General features: G+C 40.5%; 1 protein-coding gene across 1 annotated transcript in view; it reads left to right on the top strand.

Moving 5' to 3' along the window:
- LOC121434749 (origin recognition complex subunit 5-like) overlaps positions 1–25,297 on the top strand; it is a 58,379-nt gene that overhangs the window by 11,171 nt on the left and 21,911 nt on the right. Inside the window, exons 5-12 of the mRNA XM_041633703.1 lie at positions 3,528–3,639; positions 7,096–7,226; positions 13,040–13,088; positions 13,169–13,259; positions 14,827–14,879; positions 16,532–16,644; positions 18,189–18,236; positions 20,884–20,994. Coding sequence (XP_041489637.1) covers positions 3,528–3,639; positions 7,096–7,226; positions 13,040–13,088; positions 13,169–13,259; positions 14,827–14,879; positions 16,532–16,644; positions 18,189–18,236; positions 20,884–20,994 — 708 coding nt within the window. The remainder of the gene's footprint in view (positions 1–3,527; positions 3,640–7,095; positions 7,227–13,039; positions 13,089–13,168; positions 13,260–14,826; positions 14,880–16,531; positions 16,645–18,188; positions 18,237–20,883; positions 20,995–25,297) is intronic.

Genomic DNA, 25,297 nt, shown 5'->3' with positions numbered 1-25,297 from the left:
CGCAGGTGGGCAGAGTTGGGTGGAGAGCTTGAGAGAGCAAGCAGTGAGTCGGCCTTGGGGTCCGAGGTTCTGTGGTCCCCGTTTAGGAAGAGTTGGGTAGAGAGCTAGAGAGAGCAGGCAGTGAGTCGGCCTTGGGGTCCGAGGTTCTGTGGTCCCCGTTTAGGAAGAGTTGGGTGGAGAGCTAGAGAGAGCAATCAGTGAGTCGGCTTTGGGATCCGAGGCTCACTCTTAGTGATTATTGCTGTTACAAGGTGCCTGCCTGTTTTCAGTCCTCATTTTGGTTTTTGTTCATCTGTTTTGTTTTTGTAGGTGTTTGTGTGATGTGGAATGCCCTTCTGTACATGTGTAACTTTTATTGATTGATGAATAAAGTTGTTTCAGCCAATGGCTTAGCAGAGTAAAGCCAGGTGGGAAATCTGAATAGAGATACATAGGGAGAGTAGGCGGAGTCAGGGAGATGCCATGTAGCTACCAAAGGAGAAAGATGCCTCCTGGTAGGCCACAGCCTTGTGGTGATACATAGATGGATAGAAATGGGTTAATTTAAGATATAAGAGCTAGCTAGAAATACGCCTGAGACATCGGCCAAGCAGTATTGTAATATAGTTTCTGTGTGATTATTTGGGTCTGGGCAGCTGGGACGAACGCACAGTCTCCGCTTATTTGTGGTTTCTGTAGGCCTTGACTCATTGCTTCCCACACTGACTACCTAGACTTTATTCTCACCCTTCATGTTTTCTCTACATACCTAGTAACAATACCGTGACAATAATAAGGACTTTCACGTTTGTTTTTGTTACAGAAACTACTAGGAGAAAATTTGAGGTTTTATTATAATCTCTACTGGGAAAGGGAACCATCAGTTTAACATTTCTGAGAGGATACTTGATTTTGAATTATATTCCATTTCAGAGGAACTTAATAAAAGCATTTCCTATTTTTTACATTAAGTGTCTGAGTCAAAGGAAATTTAAATTATGATAAAACCTTGTATACTGGAAGTATTTTAAGATGAACAGTTGAAAATACTACAGATTTCAAATCATTGATCTTGTTTTTTTTTTCAACTTCTCCATATATGTTTAATTTTTTATAAAATTATAAGATGCCTTTTTGAACTGGCAGGATGGCTCAGAGTTAAGCGCACCTGCCACCAAGCCTGGTGGTCCACATTCGCTGCCTGGAACCCTGATGACCACAGAGACCCAACCCCACATGCTGTCCTTTGATCTCCATGCTCATGCTGTGGTGCTCAAGTGGACATACGCATGTGAACACACTAAACAAGTAGAAGTAAATCTGATGATTTTTGCGTGAGCTTTATGATCAGGAAATGTGGATAGAGCATACCATATATATTATGTATACAATATTCTGTCTGTGTGTATGCCCAAAGGCCAGAAGAGGGCACCAGACCCCATTACAGATGGTTGTGAGCCACCACGTGATTGCTGGGAATTGAACTCAGGACCTTTGGAAGAGCAGGCAATGCTCTCAACCTCTGAGCCATCTCTCCGGCCCCTAGAGCATACTTTTAAGCCTAAATAAACTCAGAATTATTTGTTTTATATCAGTGGGTTTCTAAGGTAAAGTCTTCTTTGGGGCTGGTGTATAGCTCGGTGGGAGAAAGTTGGTCCTGCACTTACGAGAAGTCAAGTCTTTTCCTGAGGGCTCCCTGCAGGTCTCCAGGCAGTGACGCTTTGGGAAGAGATAAAAATGAAACCCAGGCAGAGCGACTTCCTCTGCCCGGATCAGACTTCAGGGAGTCTAATGAGGCAGGTCATTGTCAGCATGTTTAAAACAGTGCAGTCTGGGGAAAGGTTTCCAGGTAACAAGGTCCAGTCCTTCTTTAAAGTGTGATATAGCTTTCTTGCCAGGCTATCCGTGGATCACCAGCCCCCAGACAGTGACACAGAGACTTATCATTATTAATTATGAAAACCCGGCCTTAGCTTAGGCTTGTCCTCAGCCAGCTCTTATAAGTCAAGTTAACCTGTTTCTGTTCATGTATGTTCTGCCACGTGGCCTGGTTACCTCTGCTCGGTACCTTATGTGCAACTTCTCCCTGGCGCCTCCTCTTCCTCTGTCTCCCCAGAAGTCCTGCCTAGCTGTTGGCCATTCAGCTCTTTATTAAACCAGTCTCAGTGACACATCTTCACATAGTGTAAACTACAGAGAAACTCTTGCACAGTACGTGGGCCCATGACAGTGGGTTCTATAGTGTGGTCTCTGACCTGTAGCATGGAGGTCAGCAGGCCATGAAGTACCTGTGATGTCTCCTCTCAGGGTGGGTAATGGTCTGGGGGGGAAGAGTCTGGGAAAAGCATTCTGGGGAACTTGAGGGAGGTCTGCCTCCACAGACAGCAAGGGATCACCATGTCCTTAACGGAATCTACTCTCAGCTTTCTGGATGGACTACAGGTATTTTATGTCCTCCACTGAGGAGACACCCCTGTGTGCTAACATTCCTGGCACTTTCAGTGTAAGTGCAGGACCCCTGTGTGATAACATTCCTGGTTCTTTCAGTGCTTCCCTGTGAGCAAAAGGACGTCTGTGCTCCTTCATAAAGATGATCAGTTTCTCTATGGAATTATTTATTCATTAAGTTCAGCTGTTTTTGTTAATCAAAGGAATTATTTTTCTAAGTAATACAAAATAGCATACAAGAACCACATTTGCTAGGAATCAAATAGTAGATTTTCCCCAAAATGTAGTGCAACTTACATATGAAACTGGATTCTAAGGATGCTTATAGACCAGAGCAGATACCACATCTGCATTGTTAGCCAAAAAGAATTTTGGAAAATGAAAGCCTGTGTGGAAAAGGAAGGGGTGTCAGGATGAGTTCTAGCTGGTGCACAGGCATTTGTGACGAGTCTCTTAAAGGATAATGGGCACATTCAGCTTTTATTTCTGCTTTTGGTAAACTAAGGGAAATTTTTAAATATATTTCAAAAGATAACCTCTTTTACTTAGCATTGATGATTTAGAGGGATATTATTAGTTACAGTTATTTGTATTTTTAATATATAGTGGCCATTAATGTTTCTCAGTAATTTGAAAACGAACAGAAAGCTTTAGTATTTCTTAATAATACGAAGTTATACAATATGACAAATCTTTTATCCAATTTTATGTTTCTTTTTTTCTGAGTTGCTGTAAATATTTTAATGATGGGAAATACCTATCAAGATTTTAGAAAATTCTCACAGGATTTTGTCTTAATTTTTCCAAGCAGATGTGTTTCTTAGTATCTACAGAACAGGTTCTTGCGTGACTGCTCTGGCATTCGTGAGTAACTGAGATGTTGATTAACCTACAGTTTTATGGAAATCCCAAGCAATTATGTATGAAACTTTGCAAGTGGTTGAGCTCCCTGATTAGGTTTTTTAAATATGGTTTATTAATATGCAAATAATTTATTGTGTATGTTAAGCTTTGCAGAATTCAGTTGAAGATAAATCAAAGGGAATTACTGCCCTCAGATTCTTAAATACTATGTTACTTTTCTTCCCTTTTCTTTGCAGACTGACAGAAATGTGACTGTTATCCTTCTCAGTGAGATCATTTGGGAAAAGTTTCGTCCAAACACCGGATGCTTTGAACCATTTGTCTTGTATTTCCCTGATTATAGCATAGGTAAGTTTTAATTGTTTGAGCAAATCACCCTTGTCTTTTCTTCAGAACTCTACCGTGGTTAGCCTGAGATACTTCGGGATCTTCAGTTGTTTAGTTTTGTTGCCAGTCTCACAATGCTTGTATTCCTGCATTGCAGAAATTTTATTTTGAAACCGTGAAGGGTTTGTCCTCACTCATGATCACTAAATGAGCAGAACAGGTCTCATGTGTTTGCTAGGGTAAACTTTCATCATCTCTAATTCATTCTTGTGTGTATCCTGTGATTATAACATCTACACAAGAAAGAAGTATACGAGATTCGTAACACGTTAGAACTGTAGAGAAATCTTTATCATATACCTGGATTAAGTTCCATGTATCTTGAGTCTATAAAATTTTGTCATTGCTGTAACTCTGTGCCTACTGCTAGTTCATTTGTGTATTTTCTTGGGGTTTATGTTTAATCTTAAATTTTATAGGGTCTAATAATTTATCTCTTTGAACGAACACAATACTTTTGTATTGTTTACTGGCCTTGTAGTTAATGAACTTGAGCTGTGATTATACAGAGAGGATACCGCTGACTCAGGTTAGAGCTGTGAAGCGGGAGGTGCTGTAGCGGGCTGTGATCTTGGCCTTGTTAACACTGTTCCTCTCAGCTCCTGGGCTATAAACATTCATTGCCAAGAGCAACACAGCTTTGCCTGTTTTCACAAGAACGGAAACCAAATAACACCTCCTGCTTTAGCTAATTAACTGTTTTTTATTTAAGGGAACTCAAAATAGGTGAAAACCTTATTTTTAATAGCTTCTCGTCCATACAAATGACAAAATGATGAAGGAAAGGCTTATTCAAAGGGTTTTAGTAAACAGTTGCTTTTGACCTTTCCTGTTTCCCATCTTAGTTTCAAATATTGAAAAACTATTTCAAAGTTAAGGAAATTATGAAATTGTACTGGTTTTACTGCATCATGAAGGTAAAAGTATGATATAATTGTAGAATCTGATTTTTTGTAAGATACAAAGCAGCATAGATGGAATTTCAGGAAAAAATTAAATATAGCAATCTTTTCGATTTTGTCCTGTAGGAAAACAGACCTGTTAAGTGTATGATAAATGGAGTCATGTTACATCTGTTTATTAAGTTCTAGGGCCTTTCTATGCATAGCATAAGCACTATATTCATAATTTTCTATTCAAAATTGAAACATTAATTGGTAAACCAAATCATGTGCAGCATGGAATCAAGGCAAAGGGATTGGCAGCTACTGGGGCCCCGTCATGTTAGCCTGACTGCCCTGTATTTTTAGGGATGTGGCTTTGGTTTCAAGGACACCTTCCCAGTTGAAGCCAGGGCTCCGATTTGAAAGCCTTTATTACTTGCAGAAGACTGCGTCTCTTAGGGGCGTGTTTGCTTTGTTCTCCCTCTGCTTAGGTGTGACTTAGTTGTCAGCATAGTTAAGTCCTGCTCTGATAACAATATGAAAAAGTCAGGGACTTACAATTTTCTACTGCACAAGCTGTGTGTGCCACCTCTGTCCTGTGTTTTCCTTCCTCCTGTAAGCCCCTAGGTACTGTTTATTAGACACCTGTAATACTCTTTTGGTTTTAATAAAATAGAAATGTAAGAAAGAAAATAGCTTTTATTATATAGTCTAATGTGTTTTTGTTATTCTAGATCTATAAATTTATAGTTTCATCTAAGACAGTTCTCAACCTCCTGATTCTGTGAGCCCTTAATATAGTTCCTCATGTTGTGTTGACCCCCAACCATAAAATTATTTTTGTTGCTACTTCATAACTATAATTTTGCTACTGTTATGAACCATAATGTAAATATGTGTGTTTTCTGATGGTCATACGGCAACCCCCATGAAAGGGTTGCTCAACCCCAAAGAGGTCATGACCCACCTGTTGAAAACCACTGATGTAAGCAAAACTTTTAGCCAGTATTTCTTCATAGGCTTTGTCTCCACTTACAACTTTTATTTCCTCCAGGTCTGTGTTATTTATTTTATGTCACTTGGTAGTGTACCATTGGGGTTTATTTAAATTTATTTTTTCCTTTACTTTTTTTGATACAGTTTTTATTTCTCTGTCTTTAAATTCACCATCCTTTTTCCTGAAGTTAATCTTGCTATCCTCTGGAATTTTTCATCATAGAGCTCTTTTTGCTTTTTCTTTATCTTGTTGATGTTTATAATACTCTAACTCTTTGCTTCTCTCATTGTTTTTCCTGCTGGCTTCATTTATCTACCTTTTTATTCTTTACTTATTTATTTAGTTAATGGAATGTTAGACATTATGATTTGCGCATTTTGAGGCTATGTTTGATGTATCTGGGAGAAGGGATCTAGAACTGTCTTTACTCCAGGGCTAGTTTTAGCTTTTTTCCCCAAAGACCTAGCTCCTTTTGCACTCTCTACTCATGCCTCATCATGGTCTCTGCATTCTGACTAAAAATTAATATAAATTAATAAACCCATGTGACTTTTAGTTCTCATTAATAGCTTTTTGTCCATCTCTCTAATTTCCATTTGTTCTTATTTGGCCTTAATCTGTGCATATACAAATTAATATGAACTCAAGACCTCTTGGCAGGCCTTTCTTGGAAACGCATCTGTAAACTGAAGCTATCTTAACTCTACCCCATCCTCCTTCTCCTCAACTCAGTAACATTATTGAGCTCCTTTGGGACTCTTTGTACTGCACTCAGGTTAGAGAACCCGGTTGGACCCGGCAGGGATAGCATGCACCTTTAATCCCAGCACTTGGGAAGCAGAGGCAGACAGATTTCTGTGTATTCAAGGCCAGCCTGGTTCATCCAGAGTTTCAGGACAGCCAGGGCTCCATGGAGGGGGCAGGGGAGAGAAAACTGGGTTGATGATCGGACTCACCTGTTTTCCCTGTTCAGGTACCACAGTCCTTTATTGCATGTTGTTTGACATTTGATTATATCCATCCACTGTTAATTATTTATTACAGAAAAGTTCAGTCTATGTTAGATTGGCTTTTCCTTCTGTGGTAGGTCTTGCCCTAAAAGCAATTATAGGACAAATCAGACCAGTTTTGGGGAGTTGATGGAGCGTCTTTTACATCAGTACAGCTGACTAAACCATCGTCCGCTGGGTATGAACTTGGCCCTCAACCTTTCTCTTCTTCCTGAAGGCCAGGAAGTAGGAGCTCTAGCAGCTGTCTCTCACCTGTCAGCCTTGGAGAGGTCCCAGTCAGGTTACCTCATTAGTGTAAGCTCACGTATGTTTGGGAGGGAATTAAGCCATCATTTTTGTGCCATTAAGAAAAGAAATACAAATTATTCTATCATAGAATTATACATTTTTAACTAGTAATCACTTATTTTCTCTAATTATTGTTGGACCTAAATGTTTGTTTTCTTAAAAATATTTATAACATCCGGGAACGTAATGATGATGTTTCCATGCTGTTCATTTGAGTGAGTCTGTATTCTCTGAACAGGGAACCTCCAAAAGATCCTGTCCCACGACCACCCTCCAGAGTACTCAGCTGATTTTTATGCTGCCTATATTAATATTCTTCTTGGCGTTTTCTACACTGTGTGCCGAGATCTGAAAGAGCTCAGACATCTGGTAAGTGAGCATTTTGTGTGCGCACACAAACACATGTTTATGTCCTTTAATATTGTCCCATTTAGAAAATTTTAGCACAAGCCAGAAACTGAGAAAATACTTCAGAAATTTGGATAAAGCTTTTTAAGGCTAATATACCTTAAAAGGATTGATGTCTGTGGGTTAGTTCATACTAAACCTGATGAGAAACCTTGCATTCAGTGTCAGGTCCATGTTTTAATTGTTAGGAGTGTGTGTGTGTTGTATCTGTTGGTGCACATGAGTGCCGAGCTGTGCGCGCAGAGGCTTGAGGAGGCTGATAGTGCCCTGCTCTGTCTCTTACTATTTTGAGGCAGGGTCTCTCCGGAACCTGGAGCTTACATGTCTCTTCTGGACTGGCAGTGAGGAAACTCCAGTGATGCTCTTATCTCTTCCCTCCTCATCACTGGTGTACAGGTGTGTGTGGCACCCACCCTGGTTCCTTACATAGGAGCTAGCATTCAAGCTCTAGTCCTCAGAAAAGCAAGTAATTTTAGTTACCGATTCTCTCTCTAGTTACAGAAACTATGGAAACCATTAAAGTAAAAATGAAAAATAGCAGGAGATGTAATAACAAGCAATTTAGTATCCTACTGCTAATTTTTATATCACCTTCCTCCAGTTTTTATTTATGTCGTGACTGGCCTAGGAGCTTGCCATTAGAATATGGCAAGAAGCTTTAATTATAGATCTTCACTGGCCAGTTAGTGCTTTTGTATAAAAGGCTTTAACTTTGACAAAGACTAGAATAGTTGTTTATATTTTGCTAGAAGTTTGGGAAATGATCATGCCTAACTTTTTTCCCGTTGCTTGGGTTTGGAGTTGTGAAAGGAAGAAGGCGGGAATGTCTTTACCACTGGCAATGCTAGCAGATGTAAAAGTCCTCACACCCTGAAGACAGCATTACACAGGACAAAGGGTTCTTATTTTCTCCATGCCTAGGCCATGAAGGAGTTGAGACACTTACTTTCCATCAGATGCATAGTGTTACTTATTTCAAAGTTTGTAAATGGTATATTTATGAAAATGTCATAAGTAGCCTACATAAAATTCTTTTCAAGCATTTTTTTTCTGTGTGTGCATTTAAATCTGCATTAGGAGGTTCTATTGTATAAGTATGTTTTAGAGACTGCCTATATGGGCAACAAAGACAGGAGGAAATAAAATACCATTCTGAATATTCATTTAGCTTTGCTTTCTCTGAAAATGCATTTGGTAGTCTGTTAGAAAAGCTAAAGGTGGTATTTTATACTAATGCCAAACACAGTAGCCTATTTGCTTAACCTGAGTTTTGCATATTTTTTAAAACGTCATACATTTGAGGCATATGGGATGACCTGTTGTTTTCTGTTCATCCTGTCAGGTAGCAGAGGAATTCAGTTTCTCTGACACTGTTCTCTTCTGGTTTGTCAGGTACTGATGGTCAGTCATGTCATGCTTACTTTTGCCATTGATTAGGGTGCCATCTTTTTTCCTTTGTATTTGTATTTGGTTGTGGAAGTATCTTTGCACTTGGTTACTTGAAGCTTATTTTCTCATTTCAAGCTGTCTCTGGATATCTATTTTAAGATTGGTCGATTATCATGAAAGGGTTGCTTCTGTCCTGATATTTGATGCATTTGAAAGCAGTTTTCTGTGGTTATTGGAGATTAAGTCATCTGTAAAGTGGGCACAGTAGTTATGTCTGTTACACTGGATATTTTGAAGGACTGAGGAGTTAATACACATAAGTATTTAGAAGTTCTTCACACAACTTATTGCTTGTTGGAATCACTATGAGTTAGTGAGTGTTAATTCAAGCGTTCTTAGTTCTGATTTTTGTTCCTTCAGTATTTAAGAAAGAGATGAGATTCTAAACAACCAAAACAATTCAGAATTATATCAACTTGGCTCTGGAGTATTTTTGTTTTTATACTTCAGTATGTATGTTGGTTTTCTTTTTTCATTAATTTTTTAAAATTTATTTTGTATACCAACTTTAATTTCCCCTACCTCCTCTCTTCCCGTTCTCTCCCTCACCTCCTTTTTAATCCCCGTCCCCCATTATCCACTCCTTCAGAAAGGGTAAAGCCTCCCATGGGAGTCAGCAAAGTTTGGCATATCAAGTTGAGACAGGACCAAGCTTCTCACCACCGCATCAAAGCTGGGCGAGAATCGGTTCCAAAAAGCCAGCTCATATGCCAGGGACATATGCTAAGGGCCCCACAAACAAACCAAGCTACACAACTGTCACTACATGCAGAAGGCCTAGGTTGGTCCCATGTGGACCAAATTCTCCATTCTCCATCCTTCCCCAACTTAACTATCCTGATCCCTCATGTTCCCATCCCCTATTCCCTCCACTCTACTCCTCCACCCCCAGTTTACCCAGGAGATCTCATGTATTTCCTGTTCACAGGGCAATCCTTATGCCCCTCTTAGGACCCTCATTGTTACCTAGTTTCTCTAGGTCTGTGGATTGTAGCCTGGTTGTCCTTTGTTTTACACTTAGTATCCACTTACGAGTAAGTACACACAGTGTTTGTTTTTCTGGGTCTGGGTTTCCTCACTCAGGATAACTTTTCCTACTTCCATCCATTTGCTTTCAAATTTCATGATGTCATTGTTTTTGTTTTGTTTTGTTTTTCAGTTAATACTCCATTGTGTAAATGTACCACATTTTCTTTATTCATTCTTTGGTTGAGGGGCATCTGGGTTGTTTTCATGTTCTGACTATTATGAATAACACTGCTCTGAACATTCTTGAGCAGTGTCCTTATGGTATGATTGAGCATCCTTTGGGTCTATGCCCAAGAGTGGTATATCTGGGACTTAATTTTCTGAGAAACTGCCATACTGACTTCCAAAGTGGTTGTATAAGTTTGCATGCCCACCAGCAGTGGAGGAGTGTTCCCCTTAACTTCGCATCCTTTCCAGCATGAGCTGCCCTTGGTGTTTTTGATCTTGGCCATTCTGACAGGTGTAAGATGGTATCTCAGAGTCATTTTGATTTGCATTTCCCTGGTGACTAAGGATGCTGAGCAATTCTTTTAAGTTCTTTTGGCCATTTGAGATTTTCCTGTTGATAATTCTCTCTTTAGGTCTGTACCCCATTTTTAATTGGATTATTTGGTATTTTGATGTCTAGTCTCTTGAGTTCTTTATAAGTTTTGAAGAACAGTCCTCTGTCAAATGTGGGGTTGGTGAAGATCTTTTTCCATCCTGTAAGACTGCCATTTTGTCTTACCGATGTGTCCTTTCCTTTACAGGAGCTTCTGTTTCAGGAGGTCCCATTTATTAATTATCGATCTCAGTGTCTGTGCTGCTGGTGCATGTTGGTTTTCTATTGCTACATGTGAAATTGTCATATTTAGTATCTTAAATAACATACATTTATTAGCTTACTAGTCTGTAGGTCACAAACCAGGCACTGTGTTGCTAAGTTCTCTCTTCATTGTTTATTAAAGCTGAAATCAAAATTTTGTGTAGAATGGATTTTCTTCTTGAGGTTATGGGGATACATCTGTTCCTTTGGGTTATAAGAATGAAGTTTCATGGCCCTGGTGACTAGATGGTATATGTCTCCCTCAGGCCACCTAGAGAAGGTACAGTGGTCAGCTCCATCTACCAGCAAGGGACAGTGCTTGAGTTCCCTTGTACCCACTGACTTCTGTGACCAACCAGACAGAAGGCTCTCCCATGAGTAGCTCTGGCTACCTGACAGGGAACTATTGGAACTCTTTGGGATCTTAATTCATCTGCAACATCTCTGCTCGGCAATGCCCAGATTAGTGTTTGATTGAACCGGGAGGTGTGGGCACGCTAAGGGGTCTCCTTGAAATTCTTACTACACTTTGCATGGCTTAGACTATCTTTCAGCAAATGATCTTGCCTGTTAGAGTGAAACCATGCTGGAAATCTCACTGAGGAAGAGTTGGAAAAGCATCTTAGCTTGGCAGCCATGTCAGTATTTATAATCGATTGTTTACCACCTAAAGTAATACAAGTCCCTCCTTTAGAACAATGGGAAATATTCTCTTTACCTGAATCGGGCTTTAATAAAAGTGCTCTTTATTGGTTTAGAAATAATTTCTCAGCTCACCTCACAAATTGACAATTCAGTTTTAGGTAAACAGAATCTTATGCTTGTAGGCAGGAAGTCCTTGGCGTCTGTTTCTTCAGCCCACCAGAGGGCATGCACAGCAAGTTCTCTTCTCAGCAGGTGGTCAGCCGGGAGCCCCGATAGTTGTGCTTTCTGAGCTCTGCTTCTCTCGCTGTGGTGGACACGAATGTTCACTGAGCTTGTCGTCAGTTCCTAATAAAGTTACACCGTGTCCTTCGCTTTTCCTATTTATTGATGGAACTTGTAAAAATATTTAAACTTGATAACTGTCATGGGGACATGTGAGGAGATATGCAGTTATGGTGAAAATTTGTAGTATCAAAACCAATCTAAAATGATTTTGCCTGGTTTTGGAGCAGTTTTGTGGTTTTTATTATCAGCCTTATAGTTTTGTTTTTCTTGGAAATTAGCGGTATTGTTTAAGGTTCTAGTGAATATGAATTCCTGTTATGCCATAGTGAATCTGTGGTGGATTGACTGAGAATGGCCCGTGGGTTCATGTTTGAATATTTAGTCCCCAGTTGATAGAACTGTTTGGGAAGGATTAGGAGGTGGGGTCCTGTTGGAAGAGGTTTGTTGCTGGGGGCAGGCTTTGAAGTTCTATGTAGGCTCTCAGCTCCCTCCCACTCCAGTGCCGAGCCTGCCGCCACCTCCCCATGATGGTCATGGACTCACCCTCTGCGGTTACGATCCCTAAGTTAAATGCTTCCTGTTGCCTGGATTATGGTGCGTTGTCACATTGTTAAGAAATGGTAGAAATGTGCAGCTATTTGAGAACTGGGGTAGGAGAATTGGGCGCGATGCTGGAGAACGCTGCGGAGTTGGTTAACGTGAGACTCTAAGTCAGTGTAAGAATCAGCTGTGGCAGATAGCTCTTGTTGTCCTTTCTCTCTGCAGTGACTTGAAATACTTATTATTGTCCTCTGGATTTGAATTTACACTATTATTATGTCTGTCTTTGCTCTGGGCTCCAATATTAAATCATAAAATGCTTGAGATCAGAATCATGTTAGTAAATGCCAGCTCTGTGCGTTTACTAACTGAAACTGCATTTCAGTAGGGTTCTAGCATGGAAAATACTAAGTAGTGGGGATTAGTTAGTTCTTCTCACACTTCAGTAGGTTCTAGCATGGAAAATACTAAGTAGTGGGGATTAGTTAGTTCTTCTCACACTTCAGTAGGTTCTAGCATGGAAAATACTAAGTAGTAGGGATTGGTTAGTTCTCACACTTCCTCATGCTAGGATTCCTGGAGAGATTGTTAAAACATGTAATAGATTTCAGGACTTACTCTCTGATGGATTTTAGTACGCCCGGATAATGCCAAGAACTCACGTGTAGCAACCGATGCAAATACTTTAAATCATCCTTAATTAAGTGATGCTTCATTTATGGTGGTGTCCACATGCTGGAAAATAGCAGTTAATTGTCCGACCTTGATCTTTTTATTCAGCATTACGGCTAAGTACAAATTATGCCTTATTATTTTATATGTACCTAATACATTAGGTAAGGTTTAGCCAATAGTGTGTCTTTTTATTGATGTTTTTGTTGGTTTTTTGCAGTATTAAGTTAGAATTACCCTGTACTCAAAAATCAATTTTAAATAAAATTGCTTAATTTGTAATAAAAAATTTATGTGAAAAATTCTTAACTAATATTTCTGCTTTTTGTTTGTGTTTTTAAATTCATAGGCAGTGCTTAATTTTCCCAAATACTGTGAACCTGTAGTTAAAGGAGAAGGTAACTAAATATAATTATTAATATTTCATTGGAGAAAATTATACAAGATTTGAATTATTAAAATTTTCTCCTGGGAGTAGCAGGTGAACGTGATACTCGCAAACTGTGGAGAAATATTGAGCCTCACCTGAAGAAAGCAATGCAGACTGTTTATCTCAGGGAGATATCAAGGTAATTGTGTGTTTAACATGTTAGAGATCACTTATCCAAAGTGTGTTACAAACACCAGTTTTTTTGGTTGTTTTATTTTTTTTTTGTTTTGTATATTTGTATAGGATTTGATGATTAAGCACCCTAATCCAAAATCTAAATTCTAAAATATGTCAAATTTCTAAACTATTTAAACTTCCTATCTAAGCTTTTCTTCAATTAAGCTAAAGTATATGTGTTTTCTTCATGTAAGTATGACAGAGAAGAGTCAGCATGTCTAACTGACCTCATGAGATAGGAAACCCTGGGTTGTACAAAGGGCAACACTGGAGTAAAGAAAGCATGTCGGAAATGAAGGAAGACCTGCTTTCCTGCACCGCCAGTGCCCACAGCCCCGGGTTATAGAACCCTGGGTTCTGCACGTGGTTCATTTGAGACTCTGCTAGTGTGCTATGCTCTAGTAAATCACCACAGACCAGCGATGTAAAACCTCGCCAGCCTGAAACAGCCCACGGAATGCGGTCCTGCAGCTCTGGCAGTTGCTGTCTTCATCAGACTGCGGCTCCTTACTACATCTAAAGTCAGCAGCCAAGCACGGCCTCTCCCCTCTGACCTCATCTGGAAGAGCCAGTTGGTTTTACCCGGAAACTTTCTATTTCAGTGTCTGGCTAGGCTGCATGTTTTTTCCCACATAAGACAACTTGATAACTTGTTAGCAGCTTTGACAGAGCATTATTAAGTCTACCATTGAGACGTGTAAACTATTTAGACTAAAAATAAAAAAAGAAAATCATTTCTAGGCTTCCAAGCAAAAAGTTACTTACAAAAGAAAGTTAATAAAACCTTAAAATTGATCAGCATTTTCAAAGAGAAGTAAAGCCAAATAGTTATCTTTTCAACCTGTCAGCCAAGTAATCAAAACTGTAGAAAACAGGTTAGGCAGAGTTGAACAGAAAACACTATGCATAAGGCGTCTCTGAGTGATGACCCAGGAAACTAGCAAAGGATTGTTGGTAAACACTGAGTTTAATTTTACGTCTGAATGACAGTAAAGGTGAGCGTAAGTGAACAGTATGCGAGTTTGTATCTCTTGCTTGAGAAGCCTTTCCTTATCCTTCTAGCCTGTTCCTAACCATCTGTACAGTTTCTGATTTTTCTTCCCTCTCTCTTTTGAAAAATATGGATTCATTTATTAGTTCTGCTTTTGACTGTGTGTCCTTGAAAGACTTAATCTTTGGGCCTCAGTGTTCTAATCTGATCACCAATCAGTTATTCCAGAGTAGAATTAATGTACAGTTTTATCCAATGCAGTGATTAGAACTGTTGGGAGCTTTACTGAGTGAATGGTGGTATTTATTTATTGTAATTAGAGTAAAAAAAGGTAATTAAAAAATTAACAACGGGGAATTTGTTACACTGTTGATATATATCAGATGTTTTTGTACAGGTACAGCATGTATACTGTGTGTATGTATTATTTTTCTATTTCCTAATGAATAAAAATGATGTGTTCTATAGGGCTCTTCTTATTGCAGGATATTGATTTCTTGTATTTTCAGTCTAATTTTGCTGTCCTATTTTATTTTAGTTCCCAGTGGAAAAAGTTACAGGAAGAGGACACAGACACAGGACAGCTAAAAGGTATCAAAGAAAACCCTGAGAATTACCAGGACACTGTTTAAACTATTACAGACATGGTGGTTAGAGGATCTTCAGTCAGCAAATGTAAGCTAGATATTTTCATTAATGCTTTTCCTTCAACTGAATGTCAGTTTGGTGTTTCCTTAGATTCTATCTTGATTGGCTTCTACCATGTGAAAAATCAATGAATATTTCTTTAGTGTTTTTACCTAAATAATCCAGGTACATGGTACAACTTTACCTAAAATAAAATCCAACTTTATATTAACTTAAAGGGTCCTCTTCAGTACTTATATTTTCAAAGTATGTTTGTTTTCTTTAAAGAAGGTATTATTTTGCATTTTTATCAAACTGACCAGATTTTATTACTCAGCATATCTAAAATGTAATTTTTTTCTTTTCAAAAATGTAAAGATTTCTGTTTAAGAAAGGGAATGATGTGATGGTTTCCGGGCACTTCAGCTGATTTACAGGTCTTATACTGCAGGAGAGAAAGACGATGACCAGAGTTAGAGAAATGCTGTGGTTTACCTGTACTGTTCCCGTGAGCCTTCAGACTGTAGTTTACCTGTACTGTTCCCGTGAGCCTTCAGACTGTAGTTTACCTGTACTGTTCCCGTGAGCCTTCAGACTGTAGTTTACCTGTACTACTCCTGTGAGCCTTCAGACTGTAGTTTACCTGTACTGCTCCTGTGAGCCTTCAGACTGCAGTTTACCTGTACTGCTCCTGTGAGCCTTCAGACTGTAGTTTATCTGTACTGCTCCTGTGAGCCTTCAGACTGTAGTTTACCTGTACTCCTGTGTTCCTTTAGACTGTAGTTTACCTGTACTGCTCCTGTGAGCCTTCCGACGGTAGTTTATCTGTACTGCTCCTTTGAGCCTTTCAGATTGTAGTTTATCTGTACTCCTTCTGTGTTCCTTTAGACTGTAGTTTATCTGTACTGCTCCTGTGAGCCTTCAGACTGTAGTTTACCTGTACTGCTCCTGTGAGCCTTCAGACTGCAGTTTACCTGTACTGCTCCTGTGAGCCTTCAGACTACAGTTTACCTGCACTGTTCCTGTGAGCCTTCAGACTGTAGTTTATCTGTACTACTTGCTTTGTGCCTTCAAACTGAGCTCTTTGTTCATTTAAAAAATGAGAAAGAGTAGTTAGCTTTAAATTACTACAAAGATTTTAAATAATACTCATGTAAGGTCTCCGACAATGTGTGACACACTTTCTTGTGTGCATAGAATTGTAGGTATATTGTACACTAGATATGGTTTCTTCCGTGGAGAGTGTCCTCCAATAGGGGTTTTTATCTTTATCTAAGTAGCTTTTAACACATAACATAATATTACATGTGTGGGCTATATATGTAAAAATAAAGAATTAGAGTAGAAGTAAAATTTCCTATTTTGTGGTCATAGAAGACCTTCAGGGAAAGTTTAATGTAGACAATAATCTTAAAAGTAAAAAATAATCGGGTTTACACTTCAAATTGGGAGGAGCTGATCAAGTAGAGCAAAGTATGTCATTAACAATATTCAGCACTGTGGTGCCAATGTCCGCAGCAGTAGCTGGGCACAGCTGTGGTGTCAAAAGGTAGGCTGTAGAGTACACTTATCACCTAACAGTAGCCTGGTAGATAATCGCGGTGTTCTGTACTTAGGTCTCTCGGCGTACACCCACATGGAGCTTCCGTATTACTCTAAGTTTATTCTTATTGCTGCGTACCTTGCCTCCTATAACCCAGCCAGAACTGACAGGAGGTTCTTCCTTAAGGTAACAGTAGCTTCTTACTCTTAAGAAAATCCCAGGAATACAGTTGGTCTTGCAGGTTCAAACATATGAGCTTCAAAAATATTGTATGTGTACTAAACATGTAAAGACATTTTTATAGTCATTATTCCATAAATAATATATTAATGATTTTTAGAGCATTTAAATTATGTTAGGTAATCTAAGATGATCCAAAGATCAGAGTATATTATACAACTATTATACTTATTTTTGAGTGAGGAACTTGAATATCCATGGAGTTTGGTATTGTCTGTGTGGTCCTCAGTCCTCTGTGGATACAAGGAATGACTGCTTTGAAGTTTCTCCGTAAACTTCTGCAGGACACAGATTACGATCACCAAGTACACAGTTAGGACCTGTTTGCTAAGGGCCCTACACACACAGTCAGACAGGAAATTGGGAATAAATTGTTAGTCCAGAACCTTTCCACTTTTTCTTTTCCATTTTCATGTGTGGTGTATGAGCATCTTAATGTTTGTGTGCACATGTGTGTGGGCAAGGTGAGCATGCCTGTGTGTGCACATGTGTGTGGGCAGGGTGAGCGTGCCTGTGTGCACATGTGTGTGGGCAACGTGAGCGTGCCTGTGTGTGCACATGTGTGTGGGCAACGTGAGCGTGCCTGTGTGTGCACATGTGTGTGGGCAGGGTGAGCATGCCTGTGTGTGCACATGTGTGTGGGCAGGGTGAGCGTGCCTGTGTGTGCACATGTGTGTGGGCAGGGTGAGCGTGCCTGTGTGTGCACATGTGTGTGGGCAGGGTGAGCGTGCCTGTGTGTGCACATGTGTGTGGACAGGGGGAGCATGCCTGTGTGCACATGTGTGTGGGCAGAGTGAGCGTGCCTGTGTGTGCACATGTGTGTGGGCAGGGTGAGCATGCCTTTGTGTGCACATGTGTGTGGAGTTTGGTGTTGGAAATCATCTCGGGTCTCTCCATCGAGTCCTGAGCTCTCCAGTCTGGCATCGCTGTCTCTTTCCAAGGCTGGAATTACAGGCAGGCTGCCACACTCGTCTGCATTTATATAAGCTCTGGGCGTTTGAACTCCAGCCCTCAGGGAGAATATTTAGTAATCAGGTTTTGTTGCTGTTGTTTTGTTGTTTTCTTCTGTTACTAGTCTTTGAGGGGCAAGGACAACCCCATTCTGGCTACTGAGTCTTGAGTGCGCAAATGTTCTCAGCCAGTGTATAATCCATGAATTACTGTCCTCCTTTAAGTGATAAATATACATTTGTTTATCTTTGGAAGTTCTGTTTTTGTATCGTGAATATGTAGTTTTAAGGTCAGTGTAACAAATTCTTTTAAGAATTATCACTATTGTCTATTGTATTTTATGATCTTTATGTGCAAAAGTCTGCTTCCAGTCTAAGTCTACCCTAAAACATATCATAATAAGTAAAATAACATTTCTAAAAGTGATATTTAGGTATATAAAAGATATATAATTAACATTTTTGTATGGCATCTTTTCAACAAATTTCCCTTTCTAATCGAAGCTTCTTAATCTAAAAATTTATTTTCCTTAATTGCAGCATCATGGGAAAATCAAGAAAACCAACTTTCTAAAGAAACATGAGAAGGTATTTATATTTTAAATTCCCTTAAATTTTGAATTTAGGGAAACTTATTATTTTGGATAATTAAGGAAATGGATGAATGTGTAATAATTATATTTGCATATGAGAACTTTTTCTCTCAGTAATGTTACCTTTTAATGTAATGATGTTTTGTTAAGTGCACTGTTCGAAAGCAAACTGGAAGACGTGGGAGCCAGAGATAAAACTGAGTTGACCGAGTTTTTAATAACTTACTTAATGAAAAAGCTCTCCCCATACTGTTCAGTTAAACACAGTGGATTATACTCTTTTACCTTCTTCTTTTCCACTCTCAAATACCTACAGAAATTCTGTTGATGAAATAAAAATGAGAAACCCATAAACACTTAAGCAGGAAAGAGATTTCTGCAATGAAACTTGGAGGTGCTTCTATAGAACTATGGGTCTTGACCCCGTATGTCAATAGTAAAAGATTTCTAAGCATTCAAGAGCCAACTTAAAGTCAAGCATGCTTGACCTGAGGGGTCATGCCATCACGTGAAGCACACCTGTTGTTTGTTGTGAGTCACCGTGTTTTTACTACGCATATGAAGTTTCCTACTCTAAAATTATAATAGCTTAATTAAAGGAAATAAAAATCTTTACTCTTTTTTATCATTATTTCTCAGCATATAAGTATCAAGTTAGTTTATTTTTGGGTTGTCTCATTTTAAAATACTTGATTTTCAGAATTACTGTTTGACATGCTTGTTTGAGTTAAATGAAGTTTAGATTAGGATAGGACAGAATTTCAAGCAATCTTTGCAAATACCTTAAGCCTACTTCCGCCATTCCATCTGATGTGTGTTGGCAAAGTGATAATCTCAGCACTGATTTGTATAAAATCAAAATATTGCTCAACTTTGTAGAACATTGAAGCTGCTCTACTCTTGCTTCGAAAGATTTAGTTACTTAAGTAAACAAATATCTCATTAGTATACAAATTAACTTGTCTCTAATAAACGGCAAGATTTCAGCAAAGAATGGTTTTAAAATAAGTTTATTTATGGTTTGTGTACTTTTTTATATATTTAATCCCAGTACTCAAAAGGCAGAGGCAGGCAGATTCTTTGAGTCCAAGGCCAGCCTGGTCTACAGAGTGAGTTCCAGGCCAGCGAGGGCTGCAGAGTGAGACCCTGTCTGTCTTTTGTGAAGAAAGGGATCACAGGTGGGAACCCTTATGAGATTTCGCAGAATAGATGAATATTCAGGTCATTAAGCAGATGGAAGGACAGAAGTTCTGGAGAATCACTGAGTACTTTTAAAGTAGGTTAGTGGTCCAGGTTAAAAATCAGTGGATTTAGAAGGTAGACAGCCCCAGCTACGTGGTGTGCCCAAACTGCTCCTGACTTTCAGCTGGACGTGGAGAACTTTGGACTAGAGTCCACACTCTTAATGCTATGAATTGTTTTCAATCTTAAAAACAAGTCAGTATACACTTCTCAATTACTGGTGTTTTCAGGACTTTAAGAAGCAAAAACTAACTTTACTATCTTTTGCCTTTCATTGTTATTGCTATAAAAAGGTCTGTTCCCTTTTCTTTTTTGATGTCTGTATTCTCTACTGTTCATCAGTTTGCTCCCTTTGTTATTGTTATAGCTGTGCTGGAGTGTATCTGGGGTTAAATTTCTTTTTATCTTGAGTTAGTTTTGCTTCTGACCATTAACTTTTCACTTGTTGCCACTTCTCCCTTTATCTGTCTTCTTAAGCCACCGCGTAGATACATTAGACATTATTGTCCTTTTCAAAGCCGTTTGCATTCTTCGTTTCCTTTGGTCTTTGAATACTTTATCCCAAGGGTAATCTTTTCAGTCCATCTTTTCTTCGGTTTTGAAGAAATGCAATTATTCCCCCACCCCTTCATAGTTTATACCATGATCCAATTCTAGGCCTACACCAAAGCCTTCAATTCTACTCCCTACTCTCTTGAACTCATAGGCAGGCGATAGAATGTATGAATATTTTTACAAATCAGTTACAAAATGGCAAAAGGGTAAATGGTGCAAAAAGAAACTTGAACCTAACAAGAGTGACATAATTCCTGTCTTCACTGATGCGGTGCAGACATAACAACAGTGAGACATTTACACGCCTGCACATGTCCTGCTGCCACCCTTTGCCCGTGCTCCTGTAAGTAGTAACAGTGGAAGTCACTGAGTTAACACAATTACAGGTGTAAAGGAAGCTAGATAGGAAGAGAGGACCCGCAGGTGTGGGAGGGTGTGAAAATGATTAACACGCATTAACTGAGTATTAAAATGTCATAACAAAACCCATTATTTTGTATAGTTAATGGGTGCTAATAAACACAGCAAAAACATAAATCATGCCGGGCGGTGGTGGCGCACGCCTTTAATCCCAGCACTCGGGAGGCAGAGGCAGACGAATCTCTGTGAGTTCGAGGCCAGCCTGGTCTAGAAAAGCTAGTTCCAGGACAGGAGCCTAAAAGCTACGGAGAAACCCTGTCTCGAAAATTTAAAAAAAAAAAAAAAAAAAAAACATAAATCAAGATATTGGGCAGTGTTAAATTTGTTAGTATATTTGAGAGAAAAAGTATATTACTACTGGGAATTGATAGTGTAGAAGACATATGGTATGGTAGAAAGAGTTTCATCCTCTCTTTCCTTTACAGACAAGCAATCACCTCCTTGGACCCAAGCCATTTCCACTGGACAGGTTGTTAGCAATACTGTATAGCATCGTGGACAGCAGAGTGGCTCCAACCGCAAATATCTTCTCCCAGGTAGGCCTCATCCTGGGGTCTTCCCGCCATTTCCAGTCCTTAGCTGGACAGTGAATATTGTTGTTAGTAAGTACGGTTGGCCCCTTCGTGTGGCCTGGTTTGGGGTTCACAGATTCAACCAGCTACAGTCAGAAAAAGAAGACAGTGACTTGTTTGTGTACTGAGCATGTGCAGTTCTGACTCAGTACAAAATGTAGTGTAATATCTGATCCTTGCATTGACACTAAGTTATGTTTGATAAGGAATAGAGAAGAGACTTAGAGTATCCTGAAGATGGGTTCTTTGTATGTACGTACATACTACTTCATACATGGGACTTGCGTGTTTTCAGCTTCAACAACTATGGGGTTTTTCAGCCAAGCCTCCTGAGGATGCTGAGGGGCAGCTGTATTGAGAATTCCAAACCCAGACCCCTTGGGGGTAACACAGAATTTACAAGTATAACTAATGTCAAAAGCAATTTAATGTTTCTCGTTCTTTTTCTCTTTTTAGTAAAGTAATTTTAAAAAATCACTGCTGATTAAACAAGCATCTGATTAAATTGATGAGTTATAATATGTAAGCATTGGTTTAATGAAAACATTATAAGTGTGTATGAAAGTGTTCTATAATATCTTTATTTCTCATAAGTATATTTTGAGGCTGATATGCCCTTTTTTATGGGTCTGTTCTCCAGAATTAACTAAACTTTTAGTATTTCGCCAGGTGGCAGAATAAACCCAGAAGTAGAAGTTGAGGATTTTGGTTTGGGGAACTAGTTATAGTGTCCTTTTTTCTTTTTTCCATTGAAGTTTAAAGAAAATTCCATAAGTATTGCTGGGTCCAGGGGTAGGTTGATCCCGAATTTCCTGAGAAACCGCCACACTGCTTTCCAAAGTGGTTGCACAAGTTTGCATTCCCACCAGCAATGGATGAGTGTACCCCTTTCTCCACAACCTCTCCAGCAAAGGCTATCATTGGTGTTTTTGATTTTAGCCATTCTGACAGGTGTTAGATGGTATCTTAAAGTTGTCTTGATTTGCATTTCCCTCATTGCTAAGGAAGTTGAGCATGACCTTAAGTGTCTTTTGGCCATTTGAAGTTCTTCTGTTGAGAATTCTCTGTTCAGCTCAGTGCCCCATTTTATAATTGGGTTGGTTAGCCTTTTACGGTCTAGTTTCTTTGAGACAATGGGGATGTTCTATCGGGAACTCACCAAGACCAGCTGACCTGGGTCTGAAAAAGCCTAGGATAAAACCGGACTCGCTGAACATAGCGGACAATGAGGACTACTGAGAACTCAAGAACAATGGCAATGGGTTTTTGATCCTACTGCACGTACTGGCTTTGGGGGAGCCTAAGCAGTTTGGATGCTCACCTTACTAGTCCTGGATGGAAGTGGGTGGTCCTTGGACTTCCCACAGGGCAGGGAACCCTGATTGCTCTTCGAGCTGATGAGGGAGGGGGACTTGATTGGGAGAGGGGAAAGGAAATGGGAGGCGGGGGCGGGGAAGAGACAGAAATCTTGAATAAATAAATAAAAAAAAAGAAAAGAAAATTCCTTAAGTATAGTCATACTAGATGTCTTAAATGATTCAGAAAGACTTGGCATGTATCAGGAATAGAAAAGGCAAAATGATGTAACTAGGTCTCAGAGTAGTCATATCCGAGATGCGGTGGTCAGTTTGTTTTATGGCTGGTAATGTGTAAATAATTATTTACATCAAAGTTACTTCACTATAAATTTGATCTCAGAATGGATGTCACACTTTGGAACCTGTGATGATGGCTTTTAATTCATTAAAGAATCTTAAAGTTCCATCGCAATAAAGCCGGCATGTATAGACAGTTTGCATGTATAGTGCGTGTGCAGTAGGAGAAAGGTGTTATGTGCTGTGGATATTATCAGGTGCTGATAATTTTAAAAGGCTTGGGTCAGTGCCTTCCTGCTTGATATTCTGTGGAGACGAGGCCTTGCTGTGCTGTCTGCACCCCAATCCTGTTGTCTTTTCCTGAGTGCCACACACACGTCCTGGTGTCTGCCACACATGTCCTGGTGCCACACACACGTCCTGGTGCCACACACACGTCCTGGTGCCACACACATGTCCTGGTGCCACACACACGTCCTGGTGCCACACACATGTCCTGGTGCCCCACACACGTCCTGGTGCTACACACGTCCTGGTGTCGCACATGCCCAGTTTTTCTTACTGCTAGTGACTGCACACAACACACACACAAGGTGCTACCGTGACTGAAATGAACACTGTGAGCTGTTACATTTAAACAAATTCACCTTAGATTGAAGAGAGGTTGGAGAACGATGACTCCAAACAGAAAAGAATCACGATGGTGTGTGTGTATGTGTGTGTGTGTGTGTGTGTGTGATTATCGTTCTTCGATGTCCCCAAATTACCTTTTGAAAAGTGAACAAGGATAATTAAGGTTGAATTTAAAAAATTTTGGGAGTTTGCAAATTTTCTTGGGGGTGCATAAAGTAAAATTAAAAGGCTGTAAGTGAGTACTTGGCACTGCTTTTGAGAGGCTTAAAGCAGCAAACAATTACTTCTGCACATCACTGTAACCCTGGTGTGTGCTGCTGTTCACAATGCCACCTCCTACATCACTGTAACCCTGGTGTGTGCTGTTCACAATGCCACCTCCCCCATCACTGTAACCCTGGTGTGTGCTGCTGTTCACAGTGCCACCTCCTACATCACTGTAACCCTGGTGTGTGTGCTGTTCACAGTACCACCTCCTACATCACTGTAACCCTGGTGTGTATGCTGTTCACAATGCCACCTCCCCCATCACTGTAACCCTGGTGTGTGCTGTTCACAATGCCACCCACCTCCCCCATCACTGTAACCCTGGTGTGTGCTGTTCACAGTGCCACCTCCCCCATCACTGTAACCCTGGTGTGTGTGCTGTTCACAGTGCCACCTCCCACATCACTGTAACCCTGGTGTGTGTGCTGTTCACAATGCCACCTCCTACATCACTGTAACCCTGGTGTGTGCTGCTCTTCACAGTGCCACCCACCTCCTACATCACTGTAACCCTGGTGTGTGTGCTGTTCACAGTGCCACCTCCCCCATCACTGTAACCCTGGTGTGTGCTGTTCACAATGCCACCTCCCACATCACTGTAACCCTGGTGTGTGCTGTTCACAATGTCACCCACCTCCCCCATCACTGTAACCCTGGTGTGTGCTGCTGTTCACAGTGCCACCTCCTACATCACTGTAACCCTGGTGTGTGTGCTGTTCACAGTACCACCTCCTACATCACTGTAACCCTGGTGTGTGTGCTGTTCACAATGCCACCTCCCCCATCACTGTAACCCTGGTGTGTGCTGTTCACAATGCCACCCACCTCCCCCATCACTGTAACCCTGGTGTGTGCTGTTCACAGTGCCACCTCCCCCATCACTGTAACCCTGGTGTGTGCTGCTGTTCACAGTGCCACCTCCCCCATCACTGTAACCCTGGTGTGTGCTGTTCACAGTGCCACCTCCTACATCACTGTAACCCTGGTGTGTGTGCTGTTCACAATGTCACCCACCTCCCCCATCACTGTAACCCTGGTGTGTGCTGCTGTTCACAATGCCACCTCCTACATCACTGTAACCCTGGTGTGTGTGCTGTTCACAGTGCCACCTCCCACATCACTGTAACCCTGGTGTGTGTGCTGTTCACAATGCCACCTCCTACATCACTGTAACCCTGGTGTGTGCTGCTCTTCACAGTGCCACCCACCTCCTACATCACTGTAACCCTGGTGTGTGTGCTGTTCACAGTGCCACCTCCCACATCACTGTAACCCTGGTGTGTGTGCTGTTCACAGTGCCACCCACCTCCTACATCACTGTAACCCTGGTGTGTGCTGTTCACAATGCCACCTCCCACATCACTGTAACCCTGATGTGTGCTGTTCACAATGCCACCTCCCCCATCACTGTAACCCTGGTGTGTGCTGTTCACAGTGCCACCTCCCACATCACTGTAACCCTGGTGTGTGCTGCTGTTCACAGTGCCACCTCCTACATCACTGTAACCCTGGTGTGTGTGCTGTTCACAATGCCACCTCCTACATCACTGTAACCCTGGTGTGTGCTGCTGTTCACAATGCCACCTCCCACATCACTGTAACCCTGGTGTGTGCTGTTCACAATGCCACCCCACCTCCCCCATCACTGTAACCCTGGTGTGTGTGCTGTTCACAGTGCCACCCACCTCCTACATCACTGTAACCCTGGTGTGTGTGCTGTTCACAATGCCACCCACCTCCTACATCACTGTAACCCTGGTGTGTGCTGCTGT

Source organism: Microtus oregoni, unplaced genomic scaffold, assembly GCF_018167655.1.
Source record: "Microtus oregoni isolate MIOR12 unplaced genomic scaffold, Mior012 000044F_ref0000062, whole genome shotgun sequence".
NCBI classification, from domain to species: domain Eukaryota; kingdom Metazoa; phylum Chordata; class Mammalia; order Rodentia; family Cricetidae; genus Microtus; species Microtus oregoni.
Note: the sequence above shows the minus strand (reverse complement) of the source record. Positions and strands in the feature narration are given on the sequence as shown.